This window comes from Candoia aspera, chromosome 1 (assembly GCF_035149785.1).
Source record: "Candoia aspera isolate rCanAsp1 chromosome 1, rCanAsp1.hap2, whole genome shotgun sequence".
NCBI lineage: Eukaryota > Metazoa > Chordata > Lepidosauria > Squamata > Boidae > Candoia > Candoia aspera.
Genome location: NC_086153.1, coordinates 278466457 through 278484845, shown reverse-complemented (window position 1 = coordinate 278484845; position 18389 = coordinate 278466457). Strand labels below are relative to the sequence as shown.

The 18389-nt window shown below is 36.0% G+C and overlaps 1 protein-coding gene across 1 annotated transcript in view; it reads right to left on the bottom strand.

The window, feature by feature from the left end:
- TTBK2 (tau tubulin kinase 2) overlaps positions 1–18389 on the bottom strand; it is an 89984-nt gene that overhangs the window by 8370 nt on the left and 63225 nt on the right. Inside the window, exons 12-14 of the mRNA XM_063289878.1 lie at positions 16517–16728; positions 15446–16013; positions 4142–4393 (exon numbers count right to left, since the gene is read on the bottom strand). Of these exons, the coding sequence (XP_063145948.1) occupies positions 4142–4393; positions 15446–16013; positions 16517–16728 (1032 nt within the window). The remainder of the gene's footprint in view (positions 1–4141; positions 4394–15445; positions 16014–16516; positions 16729–18389) is intronic.

Here is an 18389-nt window from a genome sequence, read left to right as displayed (position 1 = left end):
CTTGCTCTCTAAATGTATGTCTTTATCCACCTTATTCTGTTTGCTCTAATTAGTCTGAATCCTTTTTTACATGCTTTTAATTTAACTAGTATACTTTCATTTCTAAATAAGACAATGTGAAAATGTATTGGCAGCCTTCCATTTCATTTTATTTCCTTTCTTCTTGTTAAAATTCCAATGGGCTACAGGGAGGCAGGCCTGTGCAGTCTAATCTTATACCTCTTTACTCAAAACTCAACTTTAGTAGAGCTTACTTTGATGTAAAGGTACATCAGATTGTAGCTTCAATCTATAAGAAAAAATATATATAGGTGATGCTAAATGAGAATTATTGGAAAAATGACTTCTACAAATTAGACTGTATTCCACAAACATCAGTGATATCAGTCATTTGTAAACTGCTGGGTACAATGTTCTTACAAACTATTTTGAAATTCTTTCCAATAAGGAATATTATAAGAATATTCTTAATAACAAGCAAACACTATACACAGTAGAAAATCTGATTAACTCATTGATTATTTATTTATTGTTATGCTTGAAATGCTTGCCTTTTGCCTACAACACTCACCTATTTTGCATAAGAGCAAAAATAGTCTGTTATCTCCTCTACATTTATCACATCTATTGCACATTACTCCTGAATCTCTTTCTGTAATCACTGTCCCAAGTTGCTTTCTACACAACTTTCTGCATATCCTTTCTCCTCTACTTGCTTCACCAGCCAAAGACCTTTATCAGTCCTTTCAACTGTAAACATCCATTCCTTCCTAACAGGTTTGTCCCTCCTCCTCGAACACAAAATATTCCTTTGCATACATGGAAAGTGTATGACAACTGTACGCAGAATTCCACTGTTAAACAAGAAAGGAAAGGGTATCTCAAGCAAGAATGTTAATAAAGGAAGGAAGTAACAAGAAAAGGAAGATAAGAGGTCTATTTAAGGAGAATTCTTAAGAAAATTTACAGCTAAAGCAAAAAAAACCCTCAAAAGTAATTACAGAAGAGATATAACAATGGCAAATTAGGTTAAAGGATGATGGAACGACTATATTGAAATCTTTTACAAAAGGAATTATGGAATGTCAGAAACATTTTCAGAAAGAGAATATATTTAAGAATCAACTTCACAAGAAATTGAGATAACACAGGGAATAGATCAGCTGCCAAATAAAAAAGGAACAGATGCGCTGAACAATTTAAAGCTGTTAGAGAAAAGGTAATCAGAGTACTAGCTGTACTATGTTAACAATACAGAAGAACACTGTGTGTCCCAAAAACTGGAAAAAATTGGTGTGTATCTCTATACCAAAGATTGGAGACGCAAAAGAAAGTGCAAATTACCAAACCAAGACTCTGCTTTCATTTCTGACACAAGGAAGGTTTTCTTAAAGAACTTACAGGGAAGAATACAGGCAAATATGGAAAGAGAAATGTCAAATGAAAGCAGGGTTCCAAAAAGACAAGGGTCACATGAGATCACATTGCTAATGTAAGGTGGATAATGAAGAAAACAAGAGAACATAAGGAGATTTATCTTTGCTTTTCTGGCTACAGAAAGGTCTTCTGACTACATAAATTATGCCAGAATATGGATTGTAAGGCTAAACAAGTATGCCAAAACACCTGATTATTCTTCTGAAGACCTAAAAATTATTAAGAAGCTACTATAAGAGCTGAATTTGGAGAAACAGAGTAGCTCAGAACAGGGAAGTGAGTCAGATGATGCATACTGTTCCCAACTTGTACAGTGAATGTATGAATGGAAGAATTGGAAGAGATCCCAGCTGGAATCAAATTGGAGTTAGAAACACTAACGATCTGATATATGCCAACAATATCACTTTATTACCTAAAAGTAAAGAAGACTTAAAAGAGCTTGTTACAAAAGTTAAGAATGAAAAGGAAATTTTAAATTAAGGTGGCAGATAGTTACTTTTCCCCCCTTGGGATCAAGAAGAGATCAAAATGAACAGTTGTTTGAGAAATAAAGAGATTAATCTAGGGTGGGGGGGCAGGGTAATGACAAACCTAGACAAGACCATGAGTGATAAGAACATTTCAACGACAACAAGGGCCAGAACAGTTAAAGCAGGTGCTTTTTCAATGGTCATGTACAGCTTTGAAAGTTGGACATTTACGAAAGAGTGGGAGAAAGAAGACAGATGCCTTCAAATAATGGATTGGGAAATGGTTTATTTTACAGACTGCAAGAAAAGCCAATCAGCCTTGAACCAAATAAAGGCTGTCTATTTCCTTAGTGTGATGATCAGCTAGGAGAAACACACGTGGAAGTTATGAAAAAAACATTTTTTACAAAAAACAGGAAGTTTTCCTAGATGACTGCTCAGCAATGAAACAGAGGAAAAGAGAAAGAGAGAAAAGGATTGGCCCTATTTAATTTGGTTCTGGCTCCACTTACTGCTGGTATGGGGCCCCTGAAGGAATGTTACCCTCAAAAGAAAAAAATGCTCCATACTCTTGATTTAAACAGATACAAAGAGGATAAGAAGAAATTGGGGGAAGAAATGCCATGAAAGAAGAAGAAAAAACCTAGACAATTTATAGTAATCTAGAAAACCTGATGATTCCATGCAATACTATACTGGGTTCCAACAGATTCCTGCACTCAGAATTCTCATTAGATTTAGTAATTGTGCAACATTTCAGATGATTTTCGTTATTGGTTTGTTACCACAAAACAAAAAAAAAGCTATTCTTTTCTTTGAATAGGTAAGAAATTGCTTCGACTAAAAAATTAACAGCACCAAATTGCTGAGAGGATATAGTAGGTGTATTCAAATACAGCCATCATTTATTAGCTATGAACATTTATCAGTTTTTTAATTATATATTGATACCTACACAGATTAGGCACACCCAATGTTTCTTGTGTTTCAATCCTTTGTTTATTTTTCAAATATTAAATATAATTTTAGCTTTTGTCTTCATGTTATAGTTGCTTCAATTAAAAAGCAAATAATCATTCTGAAAATTGGAGATGTCACTTCTTCGTTTTGGACACCATAGCCATTGTGTAAGATTGTGCAATAATGCCCAGTATCAGAGTGCTAACTCCTAAATTACTAGGATTAAATTTTTAATAATGATTGCTACTTCACCATGAAAAAAAGTTAAAAAAAAAAACACCCAAGGGCCAAAAATGTATCAAATGTAGTTAGAACGACTACTTGTTGCTACACAGAAAATGTGGCTTACAGTATATAGTTCACTGACAGAAAATTTGACCCTTGGAATATTTTTTGTCATTTTATCATTGAGCAAGAATATTCAATTAGCAACACGCATTTATCTTGAGAGAAAAAAATTCAAATGAATTCTATAATCAAAATATGGAAATAATATTTTATATATAAAGCAAAAAAGTTATGTGCAGAAATAAATGTTACATATGGTAATATTTATGGTGGGATGGAATCAAATAAAAGTTAAGCCATAATGATTAATAGTCATTGTAAGTAGTTCCTCTGCTATTATTATAAAGCTATTTTTATGATAAGTTAAAATAACATGGATAATATCTATTATAAGATTACTTCTTCTAAAAAGAAAGCAAGCTTGAATATTGTGTTCTAAAAGATTGATTGGAGTTTTACATTTGATAGTTTTCTTTAATACTAATTCCTATTATTAAATCCATGCCTTGAACAATATATATTTTAGCATTCTACTTGTTAAAGGAAATACAACATGACAATGTTTACCTTCTCAATCAGTAACTGAGCCCCTTTCTTTCTGTCTCTTTTTTGTATATGTATCAATCACTTATATAGAAAATGAAAATGTTCTTATCAGCTTTAATTTTAGCTCTTATTTATTGAAACTATTCCCCAAACTTTAAACTACAAAAAATCATTTACAATTTCTGAAAAATAATTTTATCTTCTATATAAAAGATCAGTTAGTGGATTCACCATGATCTATCTTGTGAATATTTTAGTATAACTTTAAACTAGTTTTTCTTTAAAATGACTTTTTCCTCAAAAAAGCTGTATCTCCCAGCCTTTTGTCTTCCTACCCATACAAACAGTCTACATCTCAGCCCTGCATAATAATTGGTAAAGCTTCACAAATGACTGACACAGTGTAGCTGCTTTGATGAAAATGAAGATGCATTCACCTGCTGGAGTTGTGCTTTTGAGATGTGAATGACAGGGGGGAACTTGTTTCCGGTGGGAATAACAGGAAGTTGCCTACGGGCAGGTGACCAGGAAGAGGAAGAGTGGCTCTCTGCTGACTGACTCCTTGGAAAGCTTGTCACTTTCTTAGGGTCCGTGTGGGTGGTGAAGTGGGCTATAGGGCTCAGGGTACAGAAGATGGTGGGGCTTGAAATTCGTGGGATGGAGAAATGCGACATATGAAGTGAGCTGAGCTGTGAGAACAACATGGCAGGGAAAAGAAAGAAAATGTTTCAGATATTTATTAAGACCATTATTCTTTATCTCATTTTATACATTATTTTTCCAGTAGTTGATCTTTCCAATAATAAACAGTAACAGTTTTAAAGATGAATCTGTAAAGACCACTTATATAATTCCGTCTTTGATTTAGCAATATTTTCCCATATGCCACTTAATGACTCAGAAGGTGTAAATTCAGAAAAGTGTTTATAAAACAACATTACTTGTGAAAGAAATTACTAGAAAATATGATTGCCTTATAAACCCTGCTTGACCAACAATCATACAATAATGAAATGTACTGAATTGGATCCAGGTCTTGCTTCCACAATTGGAAAAGCTTATTCTATTTACAGAAGCAGAACACTTCCCTGGGCAGAATGGCAACATTTGCTAATTCCCCTTCCTCTATTATTCTCTTATAGTTCCCCAGAATATTCTTTGTGGTGGAGGAAGCAGCATGGGAGATGATACTGGTAACATTAGGGAAACTTGTGTTTAGCAAAAAAATCACTTGGAACTCTATTCAGGGAACACTACTACTGGAAACAAAATCTGGATCCAACCCAGTGTTCATTCCAAGCAGTGGTTTTACCAGCTTGCAAATACAGTGTTGAACTGTAGACACATTGTTCAGATACACCTAATGGCTATTTCAGAATAACAGAACAAAGGAACTGGTTATTTACCTGTAATTATGGTTCTTTAAGTAGTTATCTGTGAATCTGTATGTATGGGTTCTGCACATACAGAGTAACCTACGTGGAACTGTTACTTGGAATTTTAGGCTTCATTATTAGCTTTTAAATAAAGGAGATATTAGCATTTTAGCATGGCATCCATGCCTTCTTTTGAAGTTCAGGAAATCATGTTTTCCTTTTACCCAAAATCATTTCTTTCTTTTAAGTGCAGAAACTAGCCTTTTCAGCAACTAAAAAACAGAGAGCGCATTCTGAAAGTCCTTGAATACACTTGCAAGTTTTAAGATGATACAAACCCAGCTGGGAAAGAGAGTTACCTAACCCATAAATTTGCCACTTGTGGAATGTTATCTGTAATCAATGTTTTCTATTGTTCAATACTCACATATAATCAATGTTGTTTATTGTTTGATTAGTTGTTTTCTGACGTATCACATATACCGAATGTATGTATCATTTGTTTCTGTACCCTATAAAACCCCTTTAACAAATGCCTTCTGCTTTGCCTGAATTACTTTGTGATTTATATTTTTGGATAGGCAAAAGGACTACCTTTGCAAAGGTAAAATTGTTTTCTCTCCCAAATTCAGGGATAGGTCTTCAGCTCCATGCCAATTGGGGTGTCTGAGTTTTTTAGGCAACAGAACATTCTGGAACCTAAGACTTTTGGTAGGAAGTCCATCTCCCTTCACTAGATTCAGCATGTAAAGTTAGAATTCCTGCCACTGTCATCCATCTGTAAGAAAGCCACGACAGGCCAATACTGACAATGCTGTCCTTGAAACCAGGTTGGAAGGATGGGTGGGATGGCATTTGAATTCACAGATGACTATGTAAAGAATTACAGTTACAGGTAAGTAACCAGTGGTCTCTATGATTTACATACATGGCTTAGTAGCAAGCTACTATACAAGAAAACAATGAAAAAAACCTGAGAATAAAATTACCCTGCCAAATTATCTACTCAAGAAAATAATTCTTGCTAAGATCAGATGGCTGAAACAAAGTGACAACCCAAATGATGTTAAAGACAGATCCTACTGCTGATGAAGCCATCACTCTCGGGGAACAGCAAATCTAGATCTGTCTATCCAAATCTAATTGTTGATGTGATTCATTCAGCAAAAGATGACAGTACATTTCTGTGGCCTATTACAAGACAGAAATAAGTGTGGATCCTTCTCATATTGAATATAGAAATGAAGCTATCTGAATATGTGTGGAGAATAGGAGGAGGAAGGAGTATTAGGTATGTTCGCTGCCTTGAGTTATTTATAAAAATAAAAGTGGGATAGAAAATAAATAAAATAAATAAAAATTACACACACACACACACACACACACAAATTCATTCCAAGGAATTTTCTGGATTTGATAAAATACAGGGAACATATTTTCTTAGCATAAGTGGAAATCAGAGACTGCTTTTAGCAGGAGGGGAAATGTAGACACAGACTCACTTTTTCCTTACAGAAAATTAGGTTAAGATTCACCTGAACACAAAGCATGGAGCTCACTGGAATGTCAGACTGATGTGATCACAATGACTAAAGCTGTCTTCCAAGATAGTAAATGAAGAGATCAGGCAGCCATGGCTTTAAAGGGCTTTGATTCAGTGAGAGAGAGAACAAAGTACTGTACAACTCTTATAAAACTGCTTCACAGCCAGAAGCAGATAGAAAAGATAGAAATTCCTTTAACCAGATTATGAAGATTGTAACAAGATAAACTTTTACAAAGAAAAATAAAGTCCCTTCATCTTAAGCCACAATAAATACTCCAAAACATGAAAAATTTTGCAAGAACCTGGAATAATAGGAAGATAGGAAACTGAGGAACCTGTCCCTTTCTGAATCAAAGGCTTCCAAGCCACCAAAGACCTGATCTACTACAACTGAGAAGGATTGTACATGTAGTCTCCACACAGTGAGCTTGGGTGGATGTCCCATTGTACATGGAAAGGAGATCTGGTCAAACTGGCAATGCACTATGTCTCTGAGAAATCAGAGAAGGGAGGCTGTCAAGCTTAACAAAGCTATCAGGATTTGGATATGGAAGCTAGAACAGAACAGAACTACCAACTTCTTAAATTTAATAAAGGCTCCTAAGGGATGTTGATGTTATAAGCACTGAGGAAGGTCTTCATCCAAGAATTTTTGGCTATTTTAAACAGGATGAGACATACAGAAAATTGGACTAGCATAGCAGTAAAATCCTCCACAAATGAGAATACTGGATCCAATATGGCTGTTTCAGTTATTTAAACTCAACACTGAGGGACAGGACCATTCAGATTATTTGTTATAATGTGCACACCCCCATCCTCTGAACTGAAGAAAGTTGGGTGATCACCTATTTTGTCATCCATGGAGTGCATGGAAGGCAAAAGTTGAACAAATGAAGAAGGCAGATCTCTCTAACCAGACATAGGAACTACAGTCCACTCCACTGCTACATTTTACATTAGCCACAAGAATTAGATATGTTGGTTTCAAAGCCTATTTCAAGATAGAAGTTGCCTAGGGAAGAAAATCATGCCAGAAATGAAGAGGTAAAGCACATTTTGAGGCAGTAGCCAGAAGTGGACTCTTCTAAAGTGGCTTGCACTACTGAGATTCAGTGTAGCCTTTGAAAATGGATGATTATATATCCAACTGCTGACCCTGTGGGTAACTAATGTAAGAGTGGACAATAGTCTCCTGAAACAAAATTGAGCTGTCCTTATAAAATCAAGACATTGTGTAATAACTATGATGAGAAATTTCAGTAGGTATTACAGAATAATGACTCATACTCAGGACAATCCAGCTGGCATGGGAACCTAGAACAGTACCGTAGTGAGTAAAGAGGATGGCCTTGAAGGATAGAAAGAAGATCTGTTACCAAGGCAACAATCAGATGAATGAGGCTTGAGCCCAGGCCAAGAAAGTGGTTTGCAAAAATGCCTCAGACAGCCCTCCCCCTAATTCACATGAAGATAAAGGAAGCACATTCAAATTTGCAAGGGCTAGACTTATAAGACTTGTATCAGACTTATAAGATAGAACAGACTAAGAAACAGACACTGTGTAGATCTAAAGCTACTTGTATTAGAACTGCGATAGTAACAGAATATTGCAAGTCTGAATGTGCTTCCTTTCCTCCCTCTTTTATCTTTTTGAGAATGGAGGGGAGGGGGCTAAATAAATGTTTAAGTTTGTAATTAAATTTTATTTTTCTCACTCAAAATATTATTGGAGAGGGAATTGAAATAGACATCAGTAGTAGAAACTTCATATCCATTCTTAGGCAAAATTCATTAAGTTGTCTTTCTTTTTCTGGGTTTAAGTATACCACATAGTGTTTAACTATCAAAAGATTTTATTTTTATACTATGTGACTTTTGTTTTAAATTATGCTTTTTATTGTGTTGATTTTATATATTTTTTTCCTGCCACAGTTGCAGGCTGCTATGAGGAAGACTGTCTAAAAAGGCAGAGGGATAACTGTGTACTAGTAATAAATTCATCTCTCATTTTACGTTACGTAAGAAAAGCAAATATACTGTATTTTAGAAGCTGAAACAAGCATAAGATATAAAGTAAGTGTAAGATAAATTATTTTACACGTTCATCTGCATAGAACCTTAGTGCATAATTTACTCAATTTGACTAGACTAATACATATTTCGAAAATATTAACATTATAGTTGCAATTATAGTAAAGTACTACTTGTTAGTAAAACAAAAACAAAAACAAAAATATAGAAAAGCCAACCGTATCTTGTGGAACACTGGACACAAGATTTAAATTTCTTTTCTTGTCAACAGAATCTTTTTGTAGGGTTTTTTTCTGAGTTAAAACATTTATAAGCATCTATATTAACAAAGGTTAATGCAAAACACGATTCACTATAGACCACTATAGACCAAACTTGCTAAGGAGCTTCAAAGCTTCATTAAAAACAAATATTACTGGCTGTGCTTATTACGAGAGTAAGTCCAACTTCTTCTACATTTGCATACTTTATTCTCTCTTTCTCTTCTAACATAGCTGCAGGTGTAAAGGAACATAAATATGTTGTATTTCGCTTCCAATTATCCTTAGCTCAAGGCCTCTATTTTTGATTGCATGGATAGAGGCCACACAGTTTAGGAAAACTGGAGCAGCTACCCGGAACAAAAAGGTTTGATTATTTTTGTCCGTGCTTATCCATGTATAACTGAACCAAAGAGAAGTGCTTGCATAATTCTACTACTTTAATTCAAGGGACTTTTCCCAAATTGTAGCTAGATATGCAATTAAAGATCTACTAGAGGCACAACTTCCAAATGAACCTTTGAATTTGTTGATCCAGAGAGGCAGTAAGAAAAATAACCCGAAGTTCATGGCAGCACAAAAGGCACGTACAAAAGCATCGTTAGTTTCTCTCCAGAGTTGTGCAAAGCAAGATACTCTAATTTCCTATTCATTGCAAATTTACCTATATTTTCAAACTGATACTGTATAGGGATACAAGCAAATTGACTATATAAAGTGTATTAAGTAAGGTTGTTTTAAAAAGTAAAATGTAAGGTTAATAGTTACTTCGGGACAAAGGCTGCATGTTAAATTGTAGGTGTAAGAATATTAATTTGATGTACTAAGTGCTAGATTTTGAAGCAAAGGCTGTTTTATGATCAAAAGCAATACCTGACTTAATCTTGTACGAAGAGCTTATGCAGTAAGGTTTCTATCATTTATGAATTTAAAGATGCATTTTCAGGATTGGGGTGCCTACCAGGATATCATTCAATTAAATTGAATTCATAAATATTACCAAGGAAAATTCCTACAGTTTGAGGGTAAAAGTTGAGCAAGAACTGTGCAACAGAAATATCTTGTGCTATTTCTGAACAAATGCAGAATGAAGAAGAAAGTATGACTGGTGATACTGTTCTGAAAAAGACAAAGATCCATCTTTGGAAAAAAAAATACAGTAGTAGTGACATAAGGGGTAGAGTGGTTCAGAAACTAGTACAATATGGGAATCGTGTACCTAAGCATGGGAGAGTGGAATGGTGTTATGCATTGTACTGTGCTGTACTGTTTTACTTCTGAGTAGAGAGTAATGAGTAAATTAAAGGATCTAGCTCTCTGGGTGTGGCGATTCTTTTTTTTTAATAAGAATTTTATTAAGTTTCAAGCAAAGATAAAAGCTACAGAAAAACAAAAAACTACAAAGAAAAAAAACTAAAAAAGTGTAGAAACACAAGAGAAAATTTTTCAAAATTACAAAAAGAGGTGACTTCCGACTTTTAACAGCAAGGATATACAGCAATTTTCCATAATCAATCCCTTACTCTATATTAAACCAAGATCACATTATTTCTATAAATCATTCCATTGGCACATTATAAAAATCACTAAATACAGTTGCTCCCTCCCCTTATATTAAAAGAAAAGAAAAAATATAAATCTTCTAATCAACTCCCCCCCAGATAACATTTATTTATTTCCTTCCTACTAGTATTCTATACATTCCTGTCTATTATAATAAAGATCAAACTAAAAAACATAAATTGTTTGCCATTGTACTTGATAATACAATAATTTTAATAATCTTAATCATATTAAACCCAAAACCAAACATTTATTTTTTTTATACCTTAATAATCTTAATCCAAATTGTTAAAGATAAATGAAATCAGCCAAACCCGAAAAGCAATCCAGATAAATATTCTTAAACCCTTATCCCACTTCAAAATAACCACAGCATTTACATATCCCCACAATGCAACAGAGCTTTTTTCTTAAAAAAAACTGAACAAACTACCCCCCCTCAAAAACTCCAACTTCCCTTCAGGAGACCTCCCATACATAATAACCCCTTCTTCTCCATGGCATTTCATCAGAAGATCAATTTCACATGTCTTGCAACTCGATCTCTCCCTTTAATTTCTTCAACTTGACTATCCGATCTTCATTCAGCATTTCAACAGAAGTCCAGATCTCACTCTTAAAAGAGACATTCCTCAGTTTCATCTACAACATCCCCAACCAGATGACACATTTTAGACCTCATGTTTCCACAATGTCCTGAATGCCTTACACAAAAACTTGGTAGGAATCAGAAAGAACCTGTTTAAAATCTCGGTGGAAGTCAGAGAAAGTCTGTTTAAAATCCTCCATGTCTCAAGCGGTAGATTATGGCATCCCCTAGGAGCTTCACCAGCAAAAGTCGAAGATATGAAAGAATTCCGAAATGTGTTTACATAAACTGAAGTGAGATAACAGACAGTTGCCCAGGGAAGGTAGAAGCAGAAAACTGAAAGTTCAAAACAGCCGATTGAATGTGTAGGAAAATGCGAATATCTTCAAATTTAGTACAAAAATAATAACAGGGAGACAATTATTTACTCTCAATCCTCTTTAATATTTGGATGGGGAAAAAAAATCCAAAACTTAAAAAGAACTTTAAAAAAATGATCCCAAAAATAGTGATAAGCAGCAAGACAGCCCACTTCTCCTTGCTGCAGAAAGCCTCTCTTAAGGTACACATACTTAAAAGAAATATAAATTGTGTGATATAGTAATGGGGTGGCCAGTCTTAGTGTCCCTTTAAGGCTACAGCGCAGCTTGGAAATGGTGACGTCCCAGCCTCCCTGCTGTTCTTACCAGCTGAACGCAAATGCTGTTTGCGATCTTCTGGCTGCAAGTAGCCATCCAGAGGACAGATGGTGTGATTCCAGGTGTTTTCCTTTTTCCAGAAAAACACTCCTGGGCTTCAGGAAAAACCTGCCTAAGCCCAAAAAAACCTGCCGCATTGTCAGTTCTAGCTGCGGAGCCCACAGGCATAGCTGTTCAATCCACCATGTCCCCACGAAAGTGGGGGTGTGGTGATTCTCTGTAACTTGAAATGTACCAGTAAAACCTACTTGCATATTGGGCTTGTCTTTGTTTTTAGTTTCTGTGTTTGTTGCGGTAATAGCATTACACATTGGCCATCCACAGCCAATGCAATTGCTGTGTATACTCTGGCCTGAAACCTGATTGCCAGGGGTCCAAATATGGTATTCCCAGTAGTAACATATGGCTGTGAGAGCTGGACCATAAGGAAGGTTGAGAGAAGGAAGATAGATGCTTTGGAACTGTGGTGTTGGAGGAAAATTCTGAGAGTGCCTTGGACTGCAAGAAGATCAAACCAGTCCATACTCCAGAAAATCAAGCCAGACTGCTCACTTGAGGGAATGATATTAAAGGCAAAACTGAAATACTTTGGCACATAATGAGAAGACAGGACACCCTGGAGAAGATGCTGATGCTAGGGAAAGTGGAAGGCAAAAGGAAGAGGGGCTGACCAAGGGCAAGGTGGATGGATGACATTCTAGAGGTGACGGACCCGTCCCTGGGGTTGCTGGGGGTGTTGACGACCAACAGGAAGCTCTGGCGTGGGCTGGTCCATGAAGTCACGAAAAGTTGGAAGCGACTGAACGAATAAACAACAACAAAAGGGCTCTTTGTAGTTTCAAGACTATCAGTTTCTCTATAACCTTTCCTAAAAAAGGAAAATTATTTAAAACAATCAGCTTGAACAAAGGCTTCTTAAGGAGAGAGTATACCACAACATCTTTTAGAGGTGACAAAAACACCTCTTTATTCAAAAAACTGTTAATTGCTTGAATCCAACCTCCTGCCATCTCATGGGCAGCCATAACCAACCATAAGGGGCAGAGATCTAACCAGGAAGTGGTGGAATTGATAGTACAGAGGGCTCTATACATTTCCTTAGGACTCACAGACTCAGAATTATCTCAGATCACTTCACAAAACAAGGTCCTAGTCATTTTAATTGTCAGGCCATTGTCCAGCTGGAGTCCAGCTCCTCTCATATCTAAGTGCTTCTGTCCTCCAAATGCTGTGAAAATTCTTCACAGCAGCCCTGTAAGATGGTTTTGGGGATCATCCTTCCCCAAAAGGAAACAGGTTGCCTTAACTAGGGCCACTTAGCAACATTCAACAGACTCAGGAAGTGCAGCAAATACCTCTTTTGTTGTTTGAATCGTCACTTTGAGCTCTTATCAATGTCTGATCATACTCAAGATGGGTCTACCTCCAGTGGTACTCTAGACATCTCCTCTGCTGTTTCATCTCCCTGAACTCTAAGGAGCTGTAATGAGGTGAGAAGGTATTCCAGTGCAATCTGGTCCATTGCTCCAGATGCCCCCTTATTCCAGTGGGTGACCAGAGTCTCAGCCAAACTGTCCACCAGATCCTCTGGAAAATTTTCCTCATGAAATCTTCAAAGTGCTCTCTGAAAATTGGCAGAATCCATCAGGTTTCTGGGGCAGACTGATTTAACTTCCCCACTGCAGAGGAGAATTGCATCACAAATCTCCAGAGCAACTACAAAGTGATCTGTCCATAATAAGGCACAAAGCTCAGTGCTCCCCACATTTAGATCAAGTTGCATCTGCCCAGAGACAAAAACCAGATTTAGTATGTGACTCCTTATGTACGTCAGGCTCTCAATATACTGAATCAAATCCATGGTAGTCATGGTGGCCATGTACTCCTGGGCTACTGTCTATACCAGCCCTTTTGCTCAATAATATCACTTTCAATCACTGCTATTCTTTTTTTTTAAACAAAAAAGTATACTATGTACTGTAACTCCCTTCAAATATAAAACTAATAAGCAAATAAAAGTGAGAGAATAATTATGTTTAACAGCCTGGAATGAAATACCTTCCCTGTATTTAACAAAAATAGTAAAAGAATTTTGAGTAAAAGAAAAACTGCAAACAAAATCTAGGAACAGCAATGGCCTGTGATGTTGGCCAAAAAAGTAGACAGAACCATTCTCTTGGAAAGTCTGAAATCTGAAAATGTTAAGATGCTCATATTGAAGCCATTAGTGGACAGCTAGGACCACTGAATGGAGCAGAGTTTAACACAGTGAAAGATGAGCACAGAAAAAGAATATTATCTAAAATAGCATTAATGAGCACGTTAGAGAAATACAAGTTATTGATCTTACACACTTAGCCCACCCAAGCACAAAGAATTACACACTTAGACAAAGTAGGTTCAAAAGAAAGTAAAAAAGAAGTCTTACTGATTTATTTGGTCCAGTTACATCCATCTCAGAAGAAAAGTTGATTATTCTGGTTCTTCTTTCTCTTCCCTAAACTTAATTTACCCTCAGCCCTCCTTGCTGCTGAAGGCTGCATGGAGAAAGGGGGAAACTCCTTCCCTATGCCTACTGCATGGCCCAAGATAAAACAGCAGCATGCTGCATGCTGCTTCTCCATTGGAGGAAGGAGAGAGAAAGTGAGGAATGTGGGAGGGGCAACAAACAGCTGTCTCCAGAAGCACATAGAGAATTTGCATCCTAGAACAAACTCATCAACATGCTAATGAGGCATGCTGATTTGCTGGGACCTCCAACACATAAAACGTGGCCTGGAAGATGGATGTTATTTGTAGTGACTGCTTCTTGTCCTTGACTGCTACTATATGTACATTTATTGTTATTGTTTGCTCTCATTGCGTTTTAATTCTATGTGAGGTGCATAGAGTCACTGTTGTGAGATAAGCGGCCATACTGTATAAATTAACTGAGATACAGAATGAATAAATAAATAAAGATGCAGAACAGAAAGGATGGGTGGAGTTGAACTGTCAACCATCCTGAGTTATTCATATTCATTGTCAGTTATTCATATAACATTTAATTTGTATACAATTGCAGTGGGCATAAATAGGATATATGACTGAATAAATATGCATTGTAAGGGAGCTATGTACATTTTCAGATAAATAAAATAGTTTCAGATATCGGGCAGAGCCAACTTATACTTTTATATGTAAGAGCTACCTTTTCTAGAATATGTTAAAATAAAAATTATATTTAATAGCAGTTACTAACATCTGAAAATAAAGACTGAAAATAGAGTAAGCTCATATGTGCACTCCATCAATTTTCTATATTTCTGAAATAATCCTTGCCTCCCTTTGGGCTAAAAGTATAATAGTTCATATTTTAAAGTACTGCAAAAATACCCTTTATAAAAATAATTAATTGTTCAAAACATAGTTATTATGCTTTACTGGTATCATGCATATTGCTGTATACAATAATTAAATCAGCTGCAAGAACTCTGGGCAATGCAAAAAGACATGTTTAGTATAGTATTTGGAAAATATTTCTAAAAATGTTATTAACTGCTGCCCTCTTTTTAAAGAACTAAAGCAGATTATCATCTCTAAACAGTGTTTTGATTATGATTCAAATGCTATGTTTTCAATCAGCAATTTCTTAAGTTGCCTGAATTATGACAGACTGGCTGTTAGTTTACTTACTGGAGTAAGAGCCCCTTCTGCTTGTGCCTCCATTAGGCTTGTAGGCGTGGCAGCAAGAACATGGCCAGCAATTCCAACTGGGAGTTCTAGTTGATCTGTAAACTGTTCAGAAGCTGCAATTCCACAACATTCAGCGCCTAAATCAAGTGCTGCTCCATCAGTTGTATGCTTGGTTTGAAGTCTGAGTTTATCCTCTTGGGGGGACTCTTCAAAAACCTGGAGCACCTCAGGCTCTTCATCAGAAGGACTGCCAGTTGTTTTATGCCCTATAACACCATTAGTTCTGAAATCCTGAAGGTCCTGCTCTTTATCGATCATCACCCATTCCTTGGAGTCTACCTCCTGCTGGCAGGAATTCAGATTGACAGCGACGTATCCGTTGCTAACACCACCATCGCCCTGTTCTAGAGAGGTACCTGAAACTGGCTTGGAAGCTTCAGGCAGATACTCTTCGTCATAATGCCAGACATGCTCTTGACAGGAAGAAGCTGCAGGAGCACATGTTCTCTGAGAAGCTGCAATCACAGGTTCTTTGCCACCATTAAGCTCTCTTTTCTTTTTCTCCTTGCTTGGGAATGATGAAAGAAAAGGACATTTATCAGTGTATTTGTAGTATCTGAGCAATACAAAGTAGAATCCACAGGACATCAACGAAACAGATGTATTCTCAAGTAGCTTGAGATTTTAGAAAAAATTAGATGGTCCAGGTTATCCATGGAAATAAAATACATACCAGACCTTGGTATTCATGGTAAATAGTTTCATGCATCCATGTTTTGGAGCACATTTTTGTGCATTTTATGCATATGCAAAATGGCAGGCAGGCTTTTACATATGAGCAAAATACTTTTTTCATGTCTTATCATCTTCTACGGTCTCATTATCCACTGTTTGGCTAGAATGAAACTGCCATGAATAATGAGGGCTAGCTGTATGTAAACCTATATATGCATATGATATTCTAATTATTGCAGATATTCTAATTAAGCAACAATGAAGAATTATACACACATACAAAACCAAGCCAAGCAACTTCAAAGGAAAATCTGCATAAAATAAACTATTACCTACCAGATTTCCAGAAATCTATCTGCATCTGGCTTTGATTCCAAAGTCAGGCGTTTCTCCAGTTCAAAACTGTGGATTGATCGTAATTTTCGAACCAGAGGAACATCCCGATCTGGCTGTGTGGTCTCTGAACGGACTCTAATTGGAGAACCAAGGCTTGGTGCATTAAACATTCCATTAATTGGCCCATGACTGTTTTCTTCTTCTGTAGTAGCCTGTGAAAGAGTGTCACACATGAATAATACAGTCATGATAAAAAATAAATTAATATAAGGGTAACATCCCAATCTGATCAAAATACTTGGATGTAAGGTAATTCTTAAATAAAGCATTTTCTAAATGTGATCTTAAAAACAGTTCTGGCATATTGCCTCTATTTGAAAATCAGTTTCTATTATTGAAAAACTGTCTATAGATTTTAGAAACTTTATTTAACATAAAGCAGCTATTTTATAGCAAGTCTGACCACTAGCTCACCTGACTATTAACTACAATAGCCATGAATTCATGTAGCCTCCCTTGCTTCCAACTCCTAAATTTCCTTCCTGTGTTAATTTTCTTCAGACATTCTAGTTTTTGTTGCTCTAACCTGCTATATTTCATTATAATTGTAATTCCCATTTTCTCTCACTCTTGAATAAGATTCTTAAAAGAATAAAGCAAAGACTAAGTTGGTCTAGAGGTGGCATCACAGAAGAAGATGTGAAATCCTCTCTTCCCCTTTATCTTTCATCAAATATGCAGTGATTCTATAGCATACTATACAAGCACTGCAGAGTAATGGTTCATCACTATTGTTTGACCTGAATTAGCAATGCCTTGTGCCATTTTAGTCATAACTAGAAAAGCAGAAGGAACTTCTCTTTCTACCTTCTACTCCAATGCAGGCAGAATCACAATGCCAACTTTGACTTGGTTTACTCTGGTTCAGTGTCTTTCAAAAGGGCAGCCACAGGATAAAGAGCTTCTTTCTATCCTGTTCTTTCACTGCTATTGCTCCTGCTAGGTTTTGACTCTCTTACTCTGTTCTAGGCATCCCCTTACAATCACATTGAGCATGATCATTACCAAGTAATGTATCAGGCACTGCAACTGCATAACCATCTTCCCTCCTCTGTTTACTTTTTCAGGTCCTTCCTTTGGCCACACTTCCTTAAGCACCTTCCTTTAAATGCCTCTGTACCCCTTACTTGCAGTATTATTTGTTTTCAGCCTTCCTAAGAATGCATGCCCACATACTACAGTATCCTGGCCATCATTCTCACAGTCCTCTCCTGAAGTCTTAGGGTTACCCTACAGATTGTTGACAGTCCTGATAACCAAACTATTGAAAGGTCATAACAATACATGTACTGTTAATCAGATTTAATATTATGGGAGGCAGCCTAGCTTTCCTCTATATTTCTCTAAGTTCAGAAATTTTCAATTCAACTTTTTAAAACTTTTATTTTTAGAAAACAAACAAACAAAAACAAATCAAAACAACAGAAAAGAGATTAATAACAATACAAAAATTATAAATTTAACTTATATTTATGTCTAAATCAAGCAAAGATCTTCAACAGATGTCATTGTATAAGTGCACTGCACTAATAAATTAACATACAAAAACATGATTTGAATTTCTGGACTAAAAATTAAACACATTCTTAAGTAATTGGCTTCTCCTGATTTATCTGGATTTGTTTTTAAAAGACACACAGTGGGTATAGTGAACTCAGTAATAATATTGTAGTACTATGCTAAATATATCAAAACTCCACTAGCTGTATTATTTTTTGAACTAGCTTAAAAACATTTTTAAAGCATTTGACAAGAGTGGGATAATTTTCTTTAAAAATTATTATGGGCAATAGGTTAATTATGGAATAAGTTT